At 55.3% G+C, this 22,829-nt stretch overlaps 1 protein-coding gene across 4 annotated transcripts; it reads left to right on the top strand.

Annotated features, from left to right (window-relative positions):
* Positions 1-1,429: 1,429 nt before the first annotated feature.
* SHF (Src homology 2 domain containing F) lies at positions 1,430-21,204 on the top strand (the record flags this gene model as incomplete). 4 transcript variants are annotated; one of them, XM_082648439.1, is made up of 7 exons in its annotated part: positions 1,430-1,930; positions 10,661-10,802; positions 13,397-13,606; positions 15,026-15,166; positions 16,415-16,586; positions 16,730-16,849; positions 20,508-21,204. In XM_082648439.1, 7 exons carry the CDS (start codon positions 1,430-1,432, stop codon positions 20,692-20,694), a joined length of 1,473 nt encoding a protein of 490 aa, XP_082504565.1. In that variant the 3' UTR covers positions 20,695-21,204. The 4 variants fall into 4 exon arrangements, with proteins under 4 accessions (XP_082504565.1, XP_082504566.1, XP_082504567.1 ...); XM_082648440.1 differs by having other exon boundaries at positions 1,430-1,934; positions 10,665-10,802; XM_082648441.1 differs by lacking the exon at positions 15,026-15,166.
* Between the last annotated feature and the right edge of the window lie 1,625 nt (positions 21,205-22,829).

The following is a 22,829-nucleotide window of genomic DNA, read 5'->3' as shown; positions in this document are numbered from 1 at the left end:
ACCTCATGAAACCAGACACAATATCAGATATTTCAGTATCTCCTACAGTCCTGCTACTCAAAGTGTGGTGGGAGGGCCAGCTGCATCTGTATCACCTGGGAGCCTATTGGAACTACACCGGGACCCCATCCCAGCTAGACCTACAGAATCAGAAACTTCAATTTAACAAATTCCCCAGGAGATTCGTGTGCATATCGCAGTTTGGAAAGCACTGTCCTGTAACACCAAAGAATATGCACAAAGCAGAAACTCAACAAATATTTTGAGACCTGGGGCCCTGGGAATCCTAGGGTATTCTCAGTTTTGCCATCACATCTTACGCTGCTCCAGCTTTGAGCTCCCTTCCCTGTGGGGCCTCACGTGGCTCTTCGCTCCCCCACAAGACAGATATGAGCCTAAGAGTGAGGGAGACACTGAGGTAGTGCTCAGAGGGATGCTGGTGAGGTGAAGCTGCTACCTTTCCATCAGAGTCAAAAGCAAATGTTGGCGTTGGCCTCAGGGCTACAACATTCCTGGGGAGAAATTGGTTTTATTTCTAAGACAAAAATGCTTGAGCATCCGAGCCTCTGGAGGATAAGGGGTTTATGATAGACAACACTGGAACTGTTTCTAGACTTGATTTATTGACTTGTCTGTTTCTATTCTGTCACTAAGCTGATTGGCAACGCAACCTGGGACTTGAAGGGATTCCTGTGTATATGCTTGCGCTGCCATCAGGGCCGGGTGGGAGGCGTTTGTGCAAGGGCCGTTTGCCTGTGAGGAGGGCGTGTGTGGAAACCACTCGGGAGAAGTGGGTGCCTCTAGGGAGATGATTGTCTGTGATGTGAGATGTCTACCTGGAGTGGGTTCGAGTATGTGCACAGAGAGCAGTTGGATGGGAGGAGGTAGGTGGGGCCCCGAAGGCAGCACGCCGGAGCCGGTAGTTCCAGACACATCTTACAGAACAGCCCCTGTCTCGCCCCCACCCCACCCCAGTTTTTCCTCCCAGGATATTATTTCCCAGTTGGGAGGCCTTGGGGAGGGTAAAGGAGGGGCGGAAGGCGCCGGAGGGCCAGGAACCCCGGAGTCCGAAGACTCCCCTCTTGGCGTCTCGCGCGAGGTGGGAGCTGGGGAGGGGGAACAGACGTGCACAGGTGCGTCCCCAGGGGGGCGCGCGTGGCGACACATGGAGGATTCATCCTCAGTGCATCCTCAAGAGTCGCATTCCCTGCCCTAGGGTCGCCACTTCACTTCTCCGTCCACACAGGCTGGAAGCCCCCGCCCGCTCCTCTCCGCCGGGCGGAGGGAGGTCGCCTCCTTTAGGTAGCGGAACCCCGCCCCTCCCTTGTTACTGACGAGCCCCGCCCCCTCTCGCCGCCCCGCCGAGCTCCGCCCCCGCCCCGCCCCCTGCCCGGCCACAGAGCTCCCCACGTTCAGTCTGGCTGGCCTCATGTTACTGAGCGGAGCTTCTCCTGCCGGCTCCGGCCCGGGGCCGCGGGCGCAGGGGAGCGCGGGGGGCGGCCCGGCTGGATCGCGCCGGGGCGCCGGAGGTGCGGGAACCGGCCCAGGAGGGGGCGGCAGCGGCGGAGTGGCCAAGTGGCTCCGGGAGCACCTGGGCTTCCGCGGGGGGGGCGGCGGCGGCGGAGGTGGGGGCAAGCCGGCGCCCCCGGAGCCGGACTACCGCCCCCCCGCACCTTCCCCGGCCGCGCCCCCCGCACCTCCCCCGGACATCTTGGCCGCCTACCGACTGCAGAGGGAGCGCGACTTTGAAGACCCTTACTCCGGGGGGCCGTCCGGCTCCGCTGCTCTAGCCACCCCTGCCGTTCCCGGCCCCACGCCGCCCCCGCGCCACGGCTCGCCACCCCACCGCCTTATTCGGGTCGAGACCCCTGGCCCCCCAGCGCCTCCTCCCGAGGAACGGATCTCTGGACCACCCGCCAGCAGCGACAGGGTGAGTGCCACGCCGGTCGGGGGGCTGCAAGGAGGAGAGGTGGTCGGAGGTCTGGGGCTTTCGAGAGGGACAAAGGTGGCCTGACCGGGGCCGGGCCCCTTGGCGTCACGGTTCCTGGCAGACACGATCTTAGTCCCTGACCCCGGGGCTCGGAGCCTTCATCCACCTTTGTTCAGATTCTCGACCTTCTAATTTGGGACGTGCGCCCCAAACTCTGCCTCTTTCCCTTATTATAGCCCCTGAACTAGTGACCCTCCCCCTCCCAATCTCTGCTCTCCTCATCGCAGACCCCGGAGCCTAATCGGGGAGCCTTTTTTCTAACGGGATTTGAGCCCGTTTCTCCCCAGTTTATGGCCTTTCAATCCTCTGGGAGCAGCAGCTCACTGCCCTTTGATCTCTGACCCCTCCCCCTCAGGGCAGAGCCAGCACCAAGCTCCACTCCTTCTCCTGTTAAAAAAGACCAAGCATCCTTGGAGGTGCTGAAGCCCCAGGAAGGAGGTGAAGGCTGGGTTTCTCCCTGTGGACACGGCAAGAGCTGGCCTTTGCCTTACCCAGTGGGACTGGAGCCGGGTGGACTGTTGTTCTCAGGAAGCCAGAACAGGCAGTATGCAGCTCTTCACCAAGGATGCTAACCACTGAGGTCCAGGCAGGCCCACTCCTGCACTCCTTCCCTTATCCCCCCAGGTATGCGGACAGTCAGTGCTCAGAACCTGTTGCCCAGAAGGGGCTAAGCAACTGAACCCACACCTCCTCTCCTCTTGGCCTCCTGCTCCCCGGGTCCACTCTGAGGGTGGCTAGAGCTTTTTGTGGATCTGAAGGCTTGGGGTAGAGAGGCGGGCTGGGCATTCACTGTTTCCAAGAACATCCACTGTGGCTCAAAGGCCCCTGGTAGAGAAGACACCCCCTGCCCAACCTCAGTGCGGCCTTATCCCTCCCTGACAGCTGAAAGTCATCCCCAGGTCCCTGTAGTCCTAAATTCTAGGACGATGACTTGGTGGGCTGCCCTAGCTCTATTGTCCCTCTTCACTTACCCCTGGGAGCTTGCTCTGGGGCTGACTCCCCTCTCCTCAGCAGAGAACACAGTTTTCTTTGATTGGAGAGCAAAGTTGCTGTCTGAATCTGTTGGCTCCAGGGCTGAGGCTTTCAGCTGAGAGTGCGCCACTGTTCTGCCTGATTCTTGGGTAAGAGAGATGTGTCAGGGTCAGAGCAGAAGCCTCAGGAATGTGAATTATTTTTCCCCTAGTTCCTGCCATGGGGCATGGCTACCCATCCTGGGCCAGGACTGTTCGCCTGCAGAAGGAGCCTATGCTTTCTTCACATGTCCTTAGGCTCCTCTTCCTAATTTTCCCCGATGGTGGTGGTGGCAGTGAGGCAGAGGGAGCATTAGGCTTTGTTCTTACTATTGATCAGTTAGTCTCCTCCTCCCTGACCACTGCCTGCTGGCATGTGGGCCTGAACTGTCCCTGGCCCTCCTCCTCTCTGTATTGTCTTGGAATGGCCTAACAGGCTGCCCACCAAGCCGTGGGCTCCTCCAGGACAAGGGCCTTGTCCTCATATTGTGTCTCCCAAGTGCCTGACACACTGTTTGGCATAAAGAGGGGTGGTGCATAACTATCAATAAGTCCTGAGTGGTGACTCTCCATTGCTAGGGTGACCTGAGGGTCAGAGACTCCCCTAACTAAAGTTCCCCTTGTACACTTCCCCACAGAGACCCCAAGGAAGGGGCTGTGCCCACAGAACCATGCAGAAGCCCACAGCCTCTTCTCACCAAGGGCATCCATGCCTCTCCCTGGGTCGTCTCTGTGATCTGTGGGCTACTCAGACCTTGGGGGCTAAGAGGTATCTGACTCCTTTGTCAGCTGCAGGGACAGGAATGAAATCTAGCAGGATTTCCTAGGAGCCACACAATCTGTGGTTTAATGAGTGTGTGAGAAAGACTCAGTATGCCATCTGAGCTGGCCCAAGGGCAGGGATGCTGACCTGGGGGCTCCCACCATTCAGAGAGAGCAGCTCCACCTCTTCAGGAGCGGAGTTTGGATCTTCTCAGGAAGAGCCCAGACTGGGTACCTGAGCCCCTTAGCCTAAACCCAAGGGTCAGCACCTGCCTGCAGAGCTCACACAGGATTGTGCCTGCTGGATGGTGAGCCGGCCTGGCCCCCGAGGCCCTGCTGAGCTGGTGTTCCTGTCCTGTGTGGCTGCTTTCTCCTTAGTCTCAGTTCCCCCTCCGCTTAGCCCTGCAGGTCCTCTTGGCTTGCTGCTTTTGAGTCTCTTCCTGAGGTGAGATGAGGCTGGGGACCAGGTTTTGCCTTGGGCTGGCTCACTTCTCTCCTTCTGCAGTCCAGCAGCTGGTGCTGGGTGGGTCAGAACCCTCTGAGAGGAGCTGGATCATGAGGTTTGATGAAATGGGTGCAAATGCTTCTGTGATGAGCCAGAGAAATTGAAGGGGAATGAGCCCAGTGGATGTAGGGGCTGGAGAGAATAGGCCTCAGACAGGACCCTGAGAGGCCTGGGGGCTCAGGACCATTAGCCTTCTCCCCATGCAGGGCTCTGGCTGCTGGCCCACCCTGAGACCCACGGCTGCAGTTGGCAGGGGTGCAAGGGTGGCCATCTGGGCAGGCCTGGCAGGGCAGGTGTGGGAGCAGCAGGCAGGCAGAGCCTCGCCATCTGGCTGCAGGAAGACTCCCTCTTGGTACTGGGCCCTGTCTGGCCATCAGGCTATGCTCTGGCAGAGGGGCTAGAGAGCTGTGCCTTCCCTTGCTTTGCTCCCTTTTCTCAGACCTTCAACAGGAAAAACCTGATCTAATTAGGAAAAGGGGATGGGGATGGGAGAGGGGCCCTGGTTGGATGAAGCTTTGAGTTGCCTCTGACCATCTGCACAGTGTGTCCTTTGCCTCCATCATGCCAAGATACGTGTGTGAGAGAAAGAGACAGAGAATGAGAGAGTGAGAGAGCAAAACAGAGAGACAGAGGTGATGTGAACACTAAGACAGTCAGGCACCCTGTATGAATTGAAACTAGGGTTCTTGTTCTTAGCTCACAGAGGGGCTTCTAGGGTTCAAGAACCTCCAGAAATACTGTGCACATATTTGGGGGCATGAGCATTTTTCTGGGAAAAGGCTCACAGCTCTCAGATTCTCACTGGTGTTCACAGGGCCCGAAATATTAAGAACTTTGAAGAATAGATACTGTACCTCATAGATGGTTTTCACATGGACTTGGATCCTCTGGGCCCAAGTTTGGAAACGAGTGAACAGATAGGCGGGAAGAAGAAAGTGAAGGATACATTCCGGATGTCAGAAGATGAACAAGACATGCCTGCCCTGGGATTAGGAGGGCAGGTAGGGGCCCTCCCTGGCCAGTGTTCATTGAGTGTTTTGAGTATCATTAAGTGACACTGGCCTAGGCGCTGAAAGAGACTCACCACCTAGAAGACCGAGTCCTTACCTTTTTTGAGTTTGTTTCCTTCTTTGCTTTAATTTTCTTTCACATGACTTGCGCAGAGTCTAGAGGTCTGGTTCGTTTATCTCACACGTGTCCTTGGGTCCCCTGATGGAGGAAAGGAGGAGGGTTCCGGTCAAGGGATCTGAACTTTGTGGCCTATGCTGTTGTTGGTGCCACTGCCACTGGTGCTTCGAGGAGGGCTGAGGCCCGCAGGCCTGTCCACCCTATCCACTGCTGCCCCCTCGTGCTGCAGCACTCCCTCCCTCTGGAAGACAACTGCAGCTTGTTGGCTTGGGCAGTGACTCAGTGACACCGCAGCCCTGGTGCTCCACCCTTTGGGAGCCAGGAACAGCTGGGACCCTGTGACCCTGGATGGAGCAGCTGGCTGGGGCCCGGGACTTGGAGGGCTACCTGCAGCCTACTGCCGTTGCCCTGGAGAACCAGTGTGATATGATATGAGAGTGGAGGTGGGGCCCAAACCCCGCACACAGTGAGCCTGTAGGGCTTGCAGAGCCTGGGGCTCAGCCGTGTGGCTTCATAGCACCTCAAGGTGCTTCACTCTTTGGGAACTTGTTTTGTGTCTGTCACTGTGAGCTCTTGGAGGATCCAGGAATTTGTCCTTTGTATTTAATAATACAATCGTGGACATTTACTGAGCCTCCACCTTGTATCTAGTACAATTTGAAGCAGCTGATGTGTATTAGACCAGTTGATCCTTACAACAACCCTATGACAAGTCTAGGGTTGTTGTAACAACAACCCTATGACAACCCTATGACAAGTCTATGACAAGTTATTATTCCAGCATTACGAAAAGGGAGACTGAAGCACAGCAATGTTGAGTCACGCTTGCAAGGTTTCACAGCTAGTTAGAGAGCTGAGGTTCCCAGCTGGGCAGCCTGACTCCAGACTGGCTGCCAGCTCATGTATGGGACCTTTGCACAGGACCTTTGCACCTGCTGAGAGGAGGCCTGCAGAGAGAGGAAGTATCCACTGAGCATTTGCTAATGAACCAGGGGAAGGAGGCTCTTAAGGAAGGAATGAGGATTGCATTCTGTGCTGAGTTCACCATTTCCTGAATGCTGAAGGCCAGCACTTGCCACCCAATCCCAAAGTGGCTTCGGACATGCCTTATAAGGGTCTTAAAAGGTTTGGTAGCATCAATTGCATGTCTGTGATGAATGTTTTACAAGCATGGCATTGCTTTGTTATTAGAAAAGGATAATAACAAATTTGTTTCACGTGAAGGAGTTTCCCTGGCAGATAAAATTGGAAAGGGCATTCTAGTAAGTGGGAACAGAAAGTGCAAAAAGTTCAATCTTGAGGAAGGTAAATATCAATAGTACACCATTTCCCAGACTGACAGACTTTCAGTGGAAAAGGGATTTCATGGTTAAATAGTTTGGAGAAATGCTGAATTAAACAAAATTAAGTTAGTCTTTTGGTTGCAGGACTTCTCAGAGCCTTTAACATGCTAAGGTGTATTTTAAATCTACGAATAGAGGAGAGAAGATGCTACATTTCCCAGTTTTTCTAGAAAATCTGTGGCAAGGCAATGAGACTCAAGAGACCTGGGTCAAAAAAAAAAAAAGAGACCTGGGTCTCTGTCTTTCTTGTCTCTGCTACTGCAAGCTGTGCACCCTGGACAAGCACCTGAAATCTGGGGTCTTAATGCCTGAATAAAAGAGATTATCATCACGGCAAACATTTATTGAGCACTGACTCCTCCTTGCCAGCCTCTGGGCCAAGGACTTTTTACATTCATTGTCCTCTACCCAGTCCTATGAGGTAGGTGCTAATACCATCCCCATTCTACAGATTAAAAAACCAGAGGCTTCCAGACATTAAATATAAACTAAAGAAATGGAGAAAAGGGACAGTGGTAGACTTCGGGTACTTTGCAGAGCCCAAATCCCGTGACATGTGTCTCCTTTGCTCCCCTGGCCTCAAAAGCCCCACAGGTGGGGTCAGAAACTCGTAGCAGGGCCCAGCTGCAGAGTGGAGGGTTCAACCAGATGGTGGGCCTGCCAGCTACCTCAGGAGAGGCCTGGGCAGGAAGGAGAGGCAAGGCCTGACAGCTGCTTTGGGAGGAGCACTGCCCCATTGAACAGGTGCAAGACCAGGGTCCTGGAGGCACCCTGCCACCCTCCTGCAGGAGTGGAGGGAGCCATGGGGCCCTCTGGGCAGAGCTACTTACCTACTAGTTTGGAAGTATTTCAGCATTTCAACAGCGTACCAGAGGATGTGCCTAAATATCAGCCCTGGCTTTAGGTGCCTTCCCTGCCAGTTCCTTCCTTCTGCCCTTGAGCCAAAGGCTTTGATCCCTATCAAATGTGGATTCTCCTGACAGGCTGCTCCTACAGCCCCTACTGGTCGGTCAGGTCAGAGTTAGGATGAATGGGGATCTGAGAGTCTGTGTCACTCCAGAAGATGGAGTCTGGGTAGAAGGAGGCCTTTCGAGCATCCAGTAAATGCGCACTGAGCACCTACTGTGTGCCAGGCCCTGTGATGGATGCCGTATACAACAGTGAGCACGGCAGAGTCAGGTAGAGGGCCCATAAACAAAGTAAATCATGATAGAGCAAAGGTGTCAGAAGCCTACAGGGGCAGCTTCCCCACACGGAGCAGTTTTGCCTCTTCACGTGACCTAGAAGCCACTGGGAAAGCAGGTCTGGTCTCTGACACGTCCTCTATGTCCAGGTCGGGTGCCCGTCTTTCCCAGCAGGTGTCTCTGCTGCTACTCCCGACCCGGCCCCGTGGGTGGCTTCTCTAGGCGCCCCAGCCCAGGGCGGAGGCCAGGGCTTCCTGGAGCAGGGTGTGGAGCCAGGAATGGAACAGAGGAGCCATTGAGCTGCCCACAGAGCTGCCACCTGGGTGCCCATGGGCCCCGAGCTGCCACGACTGGCCCAGGACTCCAGTGGGAAGGGCGCTGCCTGCAGCTCTGACTGGGCTTGCTAAGGGAAGGCAAGGGGGGCTCTGTGGAGTTGGGGAGGGGGGGGGCCTGGGGCTTGGGCCAGGTGCTTCTACTTATTGAGCAGCTTCCAGGGATCATACCCCATGTTTGACTCCCCAGCCAGATTCATGCTTCCTCCTCTCCTGAATGAACAAGGAAAAGTGCTTCCTTTGTCCATTCTTCCTTCCTCTTTTATATGAACTGATTTAACAAATATTTACTGAGCACTTTTAGGTATTGGGAATTTAGCAATGAACGTGGTTCCTGCCCTCAGGAAGTTCACAGTCTGCAGGAAGACAGATAATAAAACAAGTATTTACTACACAGTGTGCTGATAGCCCAGCACAGAGGCCCTAACCAGACCTGGAGGGAGAGTGGAAGGCTTTCTAAAGAAAAATAATCTGATCCAGGTAAAGGGAAAGCCTTTGAGAGAAGAAAGAGATTATAGAGCTTTCAGGTAACAAAGTAACCTAGGGTGGGTAGAGAGAACCCAAAGAGCAAAGTGGAATCTTTAAATCCCTTTAACTTTGGACTTGTTCTTTTGGCACTGGAGAGCCATTGCAAGGTTTAAGGATAGCACATTTGTTGATTCAGTTACTGTTAAGTAGCTGCCACTTATGAGTGTAAGGCTGGGTGCCGACCTGGGTGGGTACCCAATGGGCTGGCTCCAGAGCCCCTTGGTCAGGTGGGTGAGACTGTGGGTGCCCGTTGGCCTGGGGTGAAGCAGCTCGGGGTAGGAGTGGATTCCTTTTCTGCACTTCCTGCAGGAAGGGGGACTCGCAGAGCGGGGGGTGGGGGGCGCTGTAATGGGAAATAGGCAGTGATCTAGCAGTAACATTTTTCTAGTGCCCACTGTGAACCAGGTGCTTACTGGAGCTGGAGGGACAGAAGTGACAAGGAGCCCCAGGCCAGTGGATGCTCTGGTGGAGGTGATGGGATGATCTGAGATGGTGGTCTTCTCAGAAGCAGGCAGAGATTCGAGGGAGGTAAAGGAGCTGGGGGTCTTGACTGGAACAAGGTGAAACGAGTAGGAGCTGAAGAACCGATGCATGAGATGGTAGGAGCTGTTGGGACACTCTTGAGACCCCTAGAGGGGCCAGTGGGGGTTCAAGGAACATGCAGAAGGGGGCTCTGAGGTGGGAAGTTTTCTTTCTCCATTTCCGCCTTGGTAGGGGTCCCAGGTCCTGTAACCCAGGACAGGTGGTCATCCCCACAGCCTCCCTGCCCAACTGTCTCCCAACTGGTCCTGATCTGGACCAGAACCAAAGCCTAGACCGAGAATAGGGGAAAGGCAGGAGTGGCCCCTTCCCTATGCCGCAGGCCCCAGAGCTACCTCTTGTCAACGCCTGGCAACCGGGTGTGCAGTGTTCTCCTGCCCCAAGGTGCAGTTAGCGTGCAGCGGGCTGTGCTCTGTCTCTGCCTCAGCAGGTCCCCCCAAGCCTGTGCCCAGCTTGGAGAAAGGCTTTCTTGTCCTCAGCTGTGCCCCACCCCGAGCACCTTAAGCTCCTCTGCAGGGTGTGCGGCTTGCAGCCTGGGATGAGGAGGGCCAAGACCATACCTTTCCTGTCCCTGTCCTCCAAGAGCCTGGGGGATTTCAGCAGAGCCCAAACCCTGGCTTTCTCAGGGCTATCCTAAGGTGGTCTCTCTCCCAGGACAGCCAAGATGCCCAGTGGTAGCAGGCTGGCAGCATGATTTTGCACAAAGGGCACAGGTTCCAATCCTGGTTTCTCCACTTATGTGGAATGGACTTGGGCGTGTTGTTCCCTACCTGCCCTGAGCCTCCATTTCCTTAAAATGGGGATAATAATTCCCACATGACATTGTGAAGGATGTTGTGAGGATAAACCAGTGAAATGTGGCATAAACTCAGTATCTTCCTTGAAGGTCAGCAAATACTTATTTGTTTAGCATCTGGGAATGCAATGCTAGGCATGGACCAAGCTAATCCCCCAGTTGCCTACTGTTCCCTGCTTATTCTTTGAACTCCAGCACCTTTATAACCAGGTCTCTGAATTAATTCCCTCTGTTAGGCCACCTGGTATAGGCTCTGGTCCTGCCTGGACCCTGAATGAGGCAGGCCTTAAAGCCCAGAGCCTCATCCTGTCCATTTAGCCTAGGGAATGGGCCAGAGGCACAAAATTAACAGAAAAGAAAGATGTACCATTCTGTTGGCAGCCTAGTGGGGACCCCTGCAAAGGAACAGCCAGAGCTTCTCCCCATCCAAGCTCCTGGGCAGCCTGCCCAGGACTCTTGCTCCCATGGACAGAGCATCCTGGGGAGAAGCAGAGCTGTCTCTCAGACGTCTGAAGCTTGCTCCCCTCACTCTCTTCCCAAAGCTAGCAATTCTAGAAGACTATGCGGATCCGTTTGATGTTCAGGAGACTGGTGAAGGCCCAATAGGAGCTTCAGGAGCCCCAGAGAAGGTCCCCGAGAATGACGGTTACATGGAGCCCTATGAGGCCCAAAAGATGATGGCCGGTGAGTGATGGAGTTTGGGGTGGGGGTGGGGTTGGGGGTTGCTCCCTGAGGCTTGAGTATCTGCAGAACAGGCTCTGGGACCCACAAGTCTAAGGACTGATTCCTTGGTCCCTAGAAAATATGGAGAAAGCCTTTGCTGGGTCTTTGGGGAGGGTGGCCATTGTCTTCAAGATAGTCATTTTGGAGAAGAAGCTGGGACTTGTGGTGCCTGAGACGTGAGGTGCTAGAGAAGGCCATACAACCAAAGGGCAGACAACAGAAGCATTTGGGATAGTCACGAATGACAAGCTAGTGGTGTGGGCTGGGGGTCATTGATCCCAAGAAGAGAATCACTAGCTTTAGGGAAGGTGATGGGTCTGAAATGATCGGACCTCGAAGCAAACATCTATGGCAATTGGAAACACATGACTAGAAATGCAGATGCAATGCACATGAGATTGAGCAAGTAGTTCAAGGAGTGAGGGCAGGGAGAAGTGAATGAGACCTGGCCCTGGGGAACAGAGGTCAAGAAAGCATCCAGGGAAAGGGAACAATGTGGGTGATCAGAGAGGAGGACAGGGGTGAATCAGTGTAAGCCAAGGCCCCAGGGAAGGATGAGAGGAAGGTTTGTTCAGGGGCAAATAATCTTAGTGCTGGGCATACAGGAGAGCTAAAATGAGAGAGGCCAAGAGGGGGTAGTGCAGGTCTTGAAGGCTCAAATGAGGCATTTGGACTTGCTCCAAACATGGGAAGGGAGCCATTATGGATTCTTGAGCAAGAAAGGAACAGGATGAATGTGGCATTTTTAGAGGATTACTGAGGCTTTGGTGTACAGAACACACTAGAAGAACTGGGCATCAGAAAGATGAGTTAGGGGGCTTCCCTGGTGGCGCAGTGGTTAAGAATCCGCCTGCCAATTCAGGGGACACAGGTTCAAGCCCTCGTCTGGGAAGATCCACATGCTGCGGAGCAACTAAGCCCGCGCACCACAACTACTGAGCCTGCGCTCTAGAGCCCGTGAGCCACAACTACTGAAGCCCACGCACCTAGAGCCTGTGCTCTGCAACAAGAGAAGCCACTGCAATGAGAAGCCCGCACACTGCAACGAAGAGTAGCCACCACTCGCCGCAACTAGAGAAAGCTCGCGTACATAGACCCAACTCAGCCAATAAATAAATTAATTAATTAAAAAATAAGAAAGATGAGTTAGTAGGCTATCGTGGAAATTGTTGAGGCTTTAAGGGACCAATAATTAACACCCCTTTCTGCCCCTCTGAGCTTGGAAATAACTGAGGAATAGGATTAAGGAAACAGATGGAGATAGCAATGCCAGCTTTATTACTGATAAAGTTGACTGGAGAACATTACTTAGCTATGTCACCAGAACGACATAGCTAAGAATACTTCACCACAGAATTAAACTTGCCTACTCAGGCTTGGGCAACTCAGGACAGCTATAGGCCCCTGCACGGAGGCAGGAGGAGAAAGAACCAGAATGTTCTCTCTCTGCAAGTAGGCAAATCTGGGAAAGAAAGGAAGCTTCCACTGGCCAATCAGATAAGCTGTTCTCCCTCCCTGGGAGAGGTGGGTGAGGGAGCAGAGAGCAGTAGGGAGTGTCATTCCATGGAGCCCCTGAAACATGAGCCTGTAGATTGGAGGTTCACCCTAGCAGTAATCTAGACGTGGAGAGTTGAGGGGGAGAGTCATCAGGTATTGGCACTGAACACATGGGATTCAGAGAATGAAGGAGGGCCAGGACCAAGGAGAGCAGTGTAGTAGACAGAAATGGAGAAAGTGAGAGGGCGGCTAGTGTATTTAGATGAGAAGGGTGTAGACCCCCAGGAGGTCCATGAGTGTCGTGGAATTGTATGTGAAAATTCGCACATTTTTCTGGGGAGTAGCTCCATAGCTTTTATCAGATTTTCACTGGGTCAGTGATCCCCAAAAGAGGATCACAGAACAGACTAGAAGAATTTTGGGGGAAAGCAGTGAGTTTGAAACATCAAAGTGAAACATTTTTATGGCAGTTGGAAACATATAGATGCAAAGGGTGCCATGAGACTGGAGAGTGAGAGCAGGGAGAGATGAATAAGATTTGGCCCTGGCGGACAGAGACCAAGAGAGGATCCAGGGAAAGAGACCAAACGGGGGTGATGGGAGAGGAGGACAGTCCATGAAAATGACTTGTCCAAAGGGGACAGTTTCAAGGAGGGGGTGGTCAGCAGTACCTGAGCAACAAAGAAGGATTTTCTGATTGCAAAATGACATAACTTGGGACACAAGGAAATAAATGGATCTGAGTAGCAAGGAGATGGAGATGGACCCTGCCTCAGTTTCCTAAATGTGTAAGCCTCAGCTCCCCAGCCCTTGTTGGCCATTGCAGGATCTTTTTTCTGTCTTTCACTCTGGTGCTTCTCTGCCCCTGCCTCTGTTGGGTCCCATGCTTTTGGAACCCTAGAGGTGTTCTGAGGGTGAGGGACCCCAGATGTGTGGTCACTGGGCTCCCCCCACAGCCAGCATCTCCTCTGAAGGCTTGTAGCTGGGGAGTGCTACTGGGGGCGCTGAGCCAGGCAGCCAGGACTGCTCACACCTTCCCTCCTGCCTTGCCCTGGCAGAGATCCGGGGCTCCAAGGAAACAGCAGCTCAGCCCTTGCCTCTGTATGACACGCCCTATGAGCCAGAGGAGGAGGAGGGGGCCACCCCGGAAGGTGAGGGGGCCTCCTGGCCCCGGGAGTCCCGCCTGCCAGAGGATGATGAGAGGCCCCCTGAGGAGTATGACCAGCCCTGGGAGTGGAAGAAGGAGCGGATTTCCAAAGCCTTTGCAGGTGAGTCCTGGGTGGAGAGGGCAGGTCTGCTGAGGCCTCTGAGCAGCTTTCCAGGCTCAGGGGGATGGGAGGAGTGGACTTGGGGTGGGGGTGGGGGTGGGGGGCAGGAGCTGGGCTCAAGGGAAGTGCAGTTGAGTTGCACCATGGAGAGTGGTGAGCTGGGCGGTGTGGACACAGAACTGTGTGCAGGGTCGGGGATGACTCCCTGCATCACCACCTCTCAGAGGCCAAGAGGCTTGAGCCACTTCCATCTTTTGGGAGGCGGTGTATACTTAAAAATAAAGAAATTCCAAACAAAATGATAAAACTTGTGGCATATGTTAAATACGTACACGTAACAAAGGAAAGCACTGACACTCCGGACAGTGAAAACCCACTGTGTGTATAGCCTAGCCCCAAGGGTATTTCTCAGGAGCAGGAACCAGTGGGGAGAGGGAGAAATCATCAGGTTTCTCCTGTACCAAGCACCCCAGTGTCCATCCCAGGCCCGGAGTCCAACATAGAGAGGGCCTGAGTGGGTGATACAAGAGCCTGGTACAAGAGCCTTGTTCAGTGAGAACATAAAGGACTTCAGTGCCGTTAGACCTCATTCCTACTCCCATGTCTTCCTCAGCCCTCCTTGGGCAAGGAGCTCATCCTGGAGCTGGACCCGGCTCTCCACTCTGTCCTCCCCACCCCGGCAGCCAGACTGGGAAACCACAGGTTCCTAATTTGTTTCCCGTAAAGCGTGCACCATTGAGGATGGGCCGTTTATCTCCCGAAGTCTCCTTGGAGAATCAATACTGTTTGAGTTGCTTAATGGGAAAATCTATGCTCCTCATTAGGAAACCTGTTAGCAGTCCTGCAGCCGCCAGTGGCATGGCTCTCCTAATTGTCAAGGCTCAGGATTGAGGGTGTGGTGGGTAAATTTCAATAAAACATCTGCTCTGGCTTCTGAGTTTTCCTGACAGCCTGAGGCTGGGCTGTCTCGGTCTCGCTGCCCATGAGTTCCCAGGCTGCAGGCGAAAGGGGGAAGGGAGGCAAGGTGGGGCGTGCCAGGATGCTGTGTGGGTGTCCAGGTATGATGCTGGGGAGTACGGGCAGCTCCTGGTCATGCTTTTCCCTCCCTTCCTGGGCCCTTTGGGCCCTGGAGGCTTGTGAGAGGTCAAATAAAGGGGACCTGTGGGGCTGGCAGAGCAAGACCCTGTGTCTGGCTGTTTGCTCCTGGAGCCTCCCACCTGCCATGGTGCGGTCAGTGTGGCTCCGCCCAGTCCTCTGAGAGTCCTGTTCTTCCCTCAGAAGCTGCCCCTGCCTCTGCTCTGACCCTCCTCCTTTCTAGGCTGTCCTGTGTCCTGGCTCTGGGTTATGGTGTCTCAATCTCTGCCTCTCTCTGTCTCTGTCCCTGTCTGTCTCTCTTCTCCCTGCTGCTACTGGCTCCAGTTGACATTAAGGTCATCAAAGACCTACCTTGGCCTCCACCGGTGGGACAGCTGGACAGCAGCCCCTCCCTTCCCGACGGGGACAGGGACATCTCCGGTCCAGCCTCACCCCTCCCTGAGTCCAGCCTGGAGGATGGCAGCGGTGGGTCCTTTGGGGGCTTCTGGCCAGGGTGATGTGTCCTCTCAGCCCTCAGGCCCTGTGGATTGGGTTGGAGAAGCAGAGAGGTGGGGCAGAGTTCAGAGAACCCAGGAGGAATCCCTCTCGCCCTGGAGGAAGATGGAAGGGACAAAGTACACGTTCCTCCCTCCCCTAAAGGGGTGGGGAAGGTATCTCCTGAGGGAGGCCCCTTCCAAATATCTTTCCCCCCCATGCCATAAAAATCCATTATTCTAAATTCAGTCTTTTGGGCAGAGCTCTGCCTGACCAGATCCCTCAGCAGTGCAAATAACGCCTGAGGCAGGGGTGATGCTAGCACAGGAAGTTAAAGGAAAGGTTTGATCTTTGTATCTGGTGACTGGAAGGACAATGAGGGCTTGAAAGTGCTAGGCGGAGAAAAAAGACACTCAACACTTCATCTACTTTCAGTTTTACCCAGAATGCGCAGCCAGGGATGTGCTTGCATCTGTGCATACGCACACCTGCATGAGCACCTGTTTGTACATTTGTGCGTGGGTGTGAGTGGGTATTTTGTAAATACAGGCTGAAGGAGGGTCTCTGTCATCTGTGCATGTGTGCTCGTGCCCATTTGGCTCACTGGCTTCAGCCCTCCCTGGGCAGGCTCAGCGGTCATGCCTGTCCCAGTCTGGGAGGCCAGAGCTGCCTCTGCTGGGCTTCTGTGGGTGGGGGAGGGGAGCCTGTGGGCCGCGACCTTGGGAGCGGGGGAGGGGCGGGCTGGCTGGCGGCTTTGGGCAGGATTAGCCTGTCAGGATGGCACCAAGGGGAGTCAGATAATTGTTCTCAGATCGATAAGTCATTTCTACAGAACGGCTTGGCAGGGTGATTTGGAGAACGGTAATGAACTCTTGAGGAGGAGAAAGAAACAATATTATCAGCACTGAAGCCACCCTGAGGGGGATGGAATAAGGGAAGGCAGTCAGCTCCTCCAGAGGGAGGAGCTTAAGTGGTTTCTCATGTTGCTGTCTTCCCTCTCCTGCCATGGTGTGGGTACTGGGAGGCCCTGTGGCACAGGAGAGCTGAGCCCGCCCCCGCCCCACCCAGGGATGGACCTAGGATACTGTCCCTAGAGCTGGTCAGGCTCATGAGCACGCCCCACCCTTCCAGAGCATTCCTTTGCCCCCTTTTGGCTGGAAATGGGGATGGAGCACTGGCTAGTCTATAGGGCTCTATCTCTAGGGTCCTCAGAGTCTATGACTGGTATGTCCCCCACAGCCCAGTTTGAAGGATCTGAGAAGAGCTGCCTGTCACCTGGCCGGGAGGAGAAGGGGCGGCTCCCTCCCCGACTCTCTGCAGGGAACCCCAAGTCAGCCAAGTCCCTAAGCGTGGAGCCCAGCAGCCCCCTGGGGGAGTGGACAGACCCAGCACTGCCTCTGGAAAACCAGGTGTGAGTGTCTGTGTCCAGCTGGGGACTCACCCCTCCCTTCCCCTCCTGGCACCGGCTTGCCTGCAGGGGACACCCAGAATGGGTGGGCCTGGACAGTGAGGGACCCAGCAGAGATGCCCCCCCTTCCTCTCTCTTGTCCTCAGCTGGTACCACGGGGCCATCAGTCGAACAGATGCCGAGAACCTGCTCCGGCTGTGCAAAGAGGCCAGCTACCTGGTGCGCAACAGTGAGACCAGCAAGAACGACTTCTCCCTGTCCCTCAAGTGAGTGGGGCCTGCTGGCTGGTGGCTTCAGGCAGAGTGAGCCTGTCAGGATGACTCCAAGGGGAATCGGTGGGAGGATAACCAGCAGGACAGGAGGAGCCGCCAGTATCTCTCCCATGCCCAGCCAGGCTGGGGAGAACTTCATCCCCTGTGAACATGTGCCGACTCTGTGCCAAGCCCTGGGCATCTGGAGAGGTCTGAGGCTCAGCCCCGGCTCCCAGGGAGCGCAGAGTCCATTGGGGGAAGCAGTCAAGCTATAGAGTGCAGCTTAGAAGGGTTCTGTCACTTTCTAGCTCTGTGGCCTGGGGCCCCCTTAACCTCTCTGGGCCTCAGTTTCCTTATAAAATGGGGGAATAATCATATCTGACTTACAGGGAAGGATTAAATGAAATAAGCACTTAGCATAGTGCCAAGTGCTTAATGAATTATCACTATCATCATTATTAACAGAAGCCCAAGATGTTCTACAAGTACAGGCAAGGAGATAGGAACTTTGCCTGTGGGACTCAACAGGGTGAGATGGAGGCTGGGTGCTGGGAGGAGGATGGAGCAGTGGACACAAAGCTGTTCTTGTTCACTCTGAAGAAGAGGGCAGAAGGTCTGGGTGCTAGCGGCTGACAACTGGGCTTTAAAGGGTCCTGGAAGAGGCAGGGGAGGCAGGGCTCCTCCTCCTCCTCCTTAGCCTTCCACTCTGGGCACAGATACAGAGACCAGCATCAGCCTCCCAGGTTCTACTGGCAGGATGGCTAGTCCTCTCCTCAGTACCTAGGAGCTCTGCCTGGTAGAACCTGCATCCCACATAGCAGCCTGTCAGAGTGCTGTGTCCATTCACATGCCCCATCATTACTGGGGCATCTGTACCACTTCCTGTCACATCTTCTAGGGGGCATTAGAGTACAGGTACACCCCCACTTCAGACATATCCAATATATGGAAATTTGGGAGTATTAGATACACTGGAGGATAATTATTCAACTTCACTGCAAGATAATGGAAAAAATGCTAGACTATAGTCAGATAACCTGAATTTCATTCTTGGTTTTAGTAAAACTAGCTGTGTGGGGCTTCCCTGGTGGCACAGTGGTTGAGAGTCCGCCTGCTGATGCAGGGGACACGGGTTCGTGCCCCGCTCCGGGAAGATCCCACATGCCGCGGAGCGGCTAGGCCCGTGAGCCATGGCCACTGAGCCTGCGCGTCCGGAGCCTGTGCTCCGCAACGGGAGAGGCCACAACAGTGAGAGGCCCATGTACCGCAAAAAAAAAAAACTAGCTGTGTGACCTTAGCCAAATCACTTAACCTCTCTGGACCTCGGTTTCTACCTTTGCAAAATATGTCAATGGATACCTCTTAGGTTTCTTCCACCTCTTATACTGGGGGAGTCTGCAAATTATAACATCAAAGGAGCATTTAGGAAAAATTCATTTGTCAAAAATTTGATGTACATAACTTCAGAATGTGTATTGCTTTAAAAATTATAGTTAAGATTCATAGAGCATCTACTATGTGCCAAGCAGCATACATACCATCTCCAAACCAGCTACCGTCCTGCAAGATCAATCTCTTTATAGAAAGAAAATCGATTTAAAGAGGTATGTGACTTGCTCAAGGCCACCAGCTAATAAAGTGCCCAGAGCAGGATCTGAACCCAGCTCAGGCCAACTCCAAGAATCACACTGTTCCATTACACAGCTCCACCCCCCATCAAGTCTGGTATGGTCCAAGGCAAGAAGAGACACGAGCAGAGCAGAGCAGAGCCTGGGCCCTGCCTTATCCTGAGGAGTGAAAGGGGGAGGCCGGCCTGGACACCGCTCCAGCCCAGGCTGATCAGGCCCTGCCAGCATCTGTCTGCCAGGGCCTCGTTTACATATAAATGGCTTCTCTGAAATACAATTATGGTTTCTCTTCTCTCTGTAATGGAAGGGCTTTCACTGGTAATTAAACAGCTTCCTCCAAAAGCCATGCCAGCCCTAGCCCTGCTGCCCAGCTAGTCCCACCTCAGTTCCCTGAGGGTCAGGCAAGGGCTCTGCTGTGTCTTAATGGACCCTTGGGACTTCGTCCCAGGAGGTCAGTTATCCAGGTGTGGAGGCTGAGCGCTCAGCTGCCAACTCAGTTCTCTGGCCACTTGTTGCCCTTCTTGGCCAGATCTGTCCCTGAAGGAGAAGATACAATGTACAGTTTTCAGGAGAGGGGATTCTGTCAAGTGGACTGTGGGGAGGAGCTGTCCCCAAACTGCGGAAGCACAGGGCCTACCCTGATGCCCATAGCCTTGGGTCTGGATTTTGGCATAGGGCAGACAGGGAAGGGCAACCACTCACTGCCTCCCCTCTCTACTGCCCCAGGGGCTGTATGTGTTCCTCAGGCCCTTTGCTCTTTTCCCCAGGGCCTGCGTGGTCACTGTCAACTTCAGCCGTTATCTCAGCCCTGCAGATGAAGGATGGTCCCACACCCTGACACACATGCCCAGGCTTTAGGGAACTGTACCCTGCGGGCGGGGGAGGGAAGGATGGTGTTAAGGGCCTGTTTTTTTCCTCCCATCCCTTTCCTCTTTAGTCTCCCCACGCTCTGTGCTTTCTCACTTGTGGCCCTAGTGAAATGGGACCAGTCAGAGCCCTCTTTGTATACAGACAGGGGAAGCAAGTGAGGGGGTTTGCCAGCCTCACCTCTCAAGGGTGGCAAACCTCACGAGGAGGCAGCCCCCTCCCCAGTCCTACCTCCCACACCAGCTTCTGAGCCCGGCTCTTGTCCCCAGGTAAGCTCTGACCAGCAGAAACAAGTACTCGGGCTTCAGGGCTCTCCCAAGCATGGTTTCCCCATTGCCTGTTTGGAGTTTCAGACCTGGGGCCTGGCCGATGAGGCCTGTGGTAGTTTGAACAAACGTTCTTGCTGGGAGCTGGCCAGAGCTCTGAGCAGCAGGGTCCTTGTCTTGTGGGCAGAGCTGGGCACTGATGCTGATTTCCTGGATTGTGGTGGGGAGATGGGAGAGGCAGTGGAGTATGTCCTCTCTGAGGGAGGGGATGGAGCTGCAGCCTCACAGATGATGTCATCCCAGGCAGAAGAGCTGGATAGATGAGCTGGGGGATTGGCCCAAGGCCCAGTTAGCAGGAGGGTGAAGGGCTGTCCCCAGGACAAGGCAGCTGAGTATTCCCAGATTTGGGGGTGATGTCCAGCTCCCTCTCTCCCCTAGTCTCTGCAAGAGAGCCCCAACCAAGATTCGCCTGGTTGGTTGTCGCATGTGTCCACCCACTGTCCTGCCAAGGGTGTCTGTGTTCACGAGGCACCAAGAGCTCCCCCCACACAGATGTCCTCCCCCACAGCTCAAGGAGGGGGAGGGTAAACTGGCCCTGGTCACATAGGCTGGGGGAGGTGCATAGGCTGAGGCAGGAGCGACTGGATCCCTGGGTTGGGGGGTGGTGCTGATAGCTTGTTTCCACCTGCATATTCTTGGCACACCCAGTGCCCTCACCACAAAGCCAGTACCTACTGCTGCCTACTTACAAAATCCCCTACATCCCCTCCCTGCTTGCTGGACTGACCTCCACCTTCCCTAGTTGCCTCCACTCTCAGCTGGCTTGGAACAACCATGTTTGCAGCGGGTGGTGGGGTGGTAACGATGACCGGAGAGGGCCCCACTCACCAGGGTCTCCCCTCCTCTTCCCAGGAGCAGTCAGGGCTTCATGCACATGAAGCTGTCCCGGACCAAGGAACACAAGTATGTGCTGGGCCAGAACAGCCCGCCCTTCAGCAGCGTCCCTGAAATCGTGCACCACTACGCCAGCCGCAAGCTGCCCATTAAGGGGGCCGAGCACATGTCCCTGCTCTACCCCGTGGCCATCCGGACTCTGTAGGTGTGAGGCCTGGGCATTGTGACAGATCTGGACCCAGCCCTGTGCTCATCCCCTGGCTGAGGGCTGTGGCCCTTCCTGGGCCACATGATCTCTCAAACCTTTCTTGGCCCTCTCCCTGGAATCGAGTGGCAGCTGGAGATTCCTTAATTTATTCTAAAGGGAAGGACTACTGGAGCCTTGGAATAAGAGGTGGTCTGGAGCTGAGGATAGAGGACTCCCTGGGGAGAAAGGATAGCCCCTGGAGGAAGGGATTTCAGAATCGCTGATCTCCTGAGGAGTTTAAGATAGACAGCTCCAGCCTCTTTCTTCCCCTAGGGCAGAGGTGGCGACCTCCACCCTCTTTACCCAGGGGTGGAGGGGTGGATTGGGAATGGAGCTGGACGCGGGCCTTCGGGGTGCTCTAACCACCTCTCCGCCTACACCCCCAAACCACCGGCGGGCTCCGCCGGAGTCTGGTGCGGGGCTTCGGGGAGACGGCATTGGGGGTGGGGAAGGAGGGGAAGGGCTCGGCCGGAGGGAACTTGTACAGGCCCGGGGCCGCCCCGGCTCTGGGCCAGAGGCAATAAATAAACCCAGTCCTGCCAGGCACAGCCGCTTCCGCGCCTCCAGCGCCGCAGCTCCCTCCTGCCCCCTCCTCCATCCCCCCCCGCCCCCCCCCACGCCCCGGGCTGACGGGGGAGGGAGTTGAGCGAGCACAGATTCTGTTTATAAATCAGCTCTGGAGCGGACACAGGCGGCTGTGAAAAGCACTTTCGAAGCATCAAGTTCCTTCCTTTGACGAGATGTCAAAACATCCCCCCTCGCCCCCTCCCCGGCTTGGGGCACCAGAGCCGGCCTGCCGCGCGGCGCCCCCTCCCCGCCGCCCCGACGAGCGCGGCTCCCACAGAGCGCATCTAATTTCCTGCCAACAGCCATTTGTCTGGGAGGAGGGGAGCCACGGAGAGACAAAGAGGCAGCGCGCCAGGCGGGAGGGAGCGGGGCGCCCCTGCCACGCGGAAGCCGCACGCCGGCGGAGGCGGGAAAGCTGGCGGGCCGACTGCGTTTCCTTTCCAGAGGAAGCGGGGGCCTGCCGCGCCTCCCGCGGCCCCGGGCCGATGGGTCCGACCCCGAGACCTGAAGCCGGCCAGCCCGGGCCCGGATCTCCCTCGTGGCTGTGGCGCCTGGCGGGGCCGTCCGCGCGCGCCCCCTGATGGCCGCGCCTCTACCGGAGGGGCCACACCGCCCGCGGCCCTGGCGGCCCCCCAGCCCGCGCCCGCAGCTGGAACCCGCCGAGGCCTGGGGCCCAGTCCCTGGGGAATACCACCGGGCCGCCAGGCGGAGCTGCTTTCAAACCACTCCAGGCCCGCCCTCCCGCTCCCATGAGCAAGCTGAACAGAAGCTCCCAATGACCGATGACCCACTGAACTAACACCCTCGGGACGGCTGCCCAGCCTGAGAGCCTCCTCCAGAACGGATACCTGCAACTCCCAAGCGTGGTGTGAAGCACGGGAATTTGGATTTTCTAATCCAGTGGCTAGTTTCTCGAAATCGAGGATATGTGATCTGACGAATGCAAGAATTCTGTGGGGACAGTGGAAAGGATCACTTGAAATTGAGTCCTGCTTCAAACATTCCATCATAGAGGTTGCCCTATGCTTAAGTAGACTTGGAGGGCATTCGGTTATTTTGCAGATGAGAAAACAGAGGCCCAAAGAGGTTAGGTGATGTGCTCATCAGTCTCCTTGCTGTCATCTCACTACACAGAAGACTCATACAGGCACTCATACAGGTGCTCCACCCTCCCATGGCTCAGAGGACCAGGAGTAACTGAGGTCCTGGGGCAAGCCAGTGAGCTCTGGCTCCCTGTAGACTCCTGCTGTGTCTTGCTACACTGCTCCCTTCTTTGTGCCCAGCCCACCGTCACCAGAAGCCCTCACACCTCCCTCTGCCCCTCCTGACCAGGCCTCAGGAGCCCCACACTAGCCACCCTGAGAGGCCCTCTGTCAGGAAAGGTGCCCCTGAGCAGGGGAAGGGGTCTCTAGCTGGGGCGCTTGGCCTTGGAGGGGTTCCCTTAGTCAGTGGGTACAGGCAAGCTCAAAGAGAACGTGTGGACCAGCCTCGGTGAGCTGGCTGCGTGAGGACCCCACCCTAAGGCT

This window comes from Grampus griseus (genome assembly GCF_964374135.1).
Source record: "Grampus griseus genome assembly, chromosome: 2".
Taxonomy (NCBI): Eukaryota; Metazoa; Chordata; class Mammalia; order Artiodactyla; family Delphinidae; genus Grampus; species Grampus griseus.
This window is presented reverse-complemented; position numbering and strand designations above follow the sequence as displayed.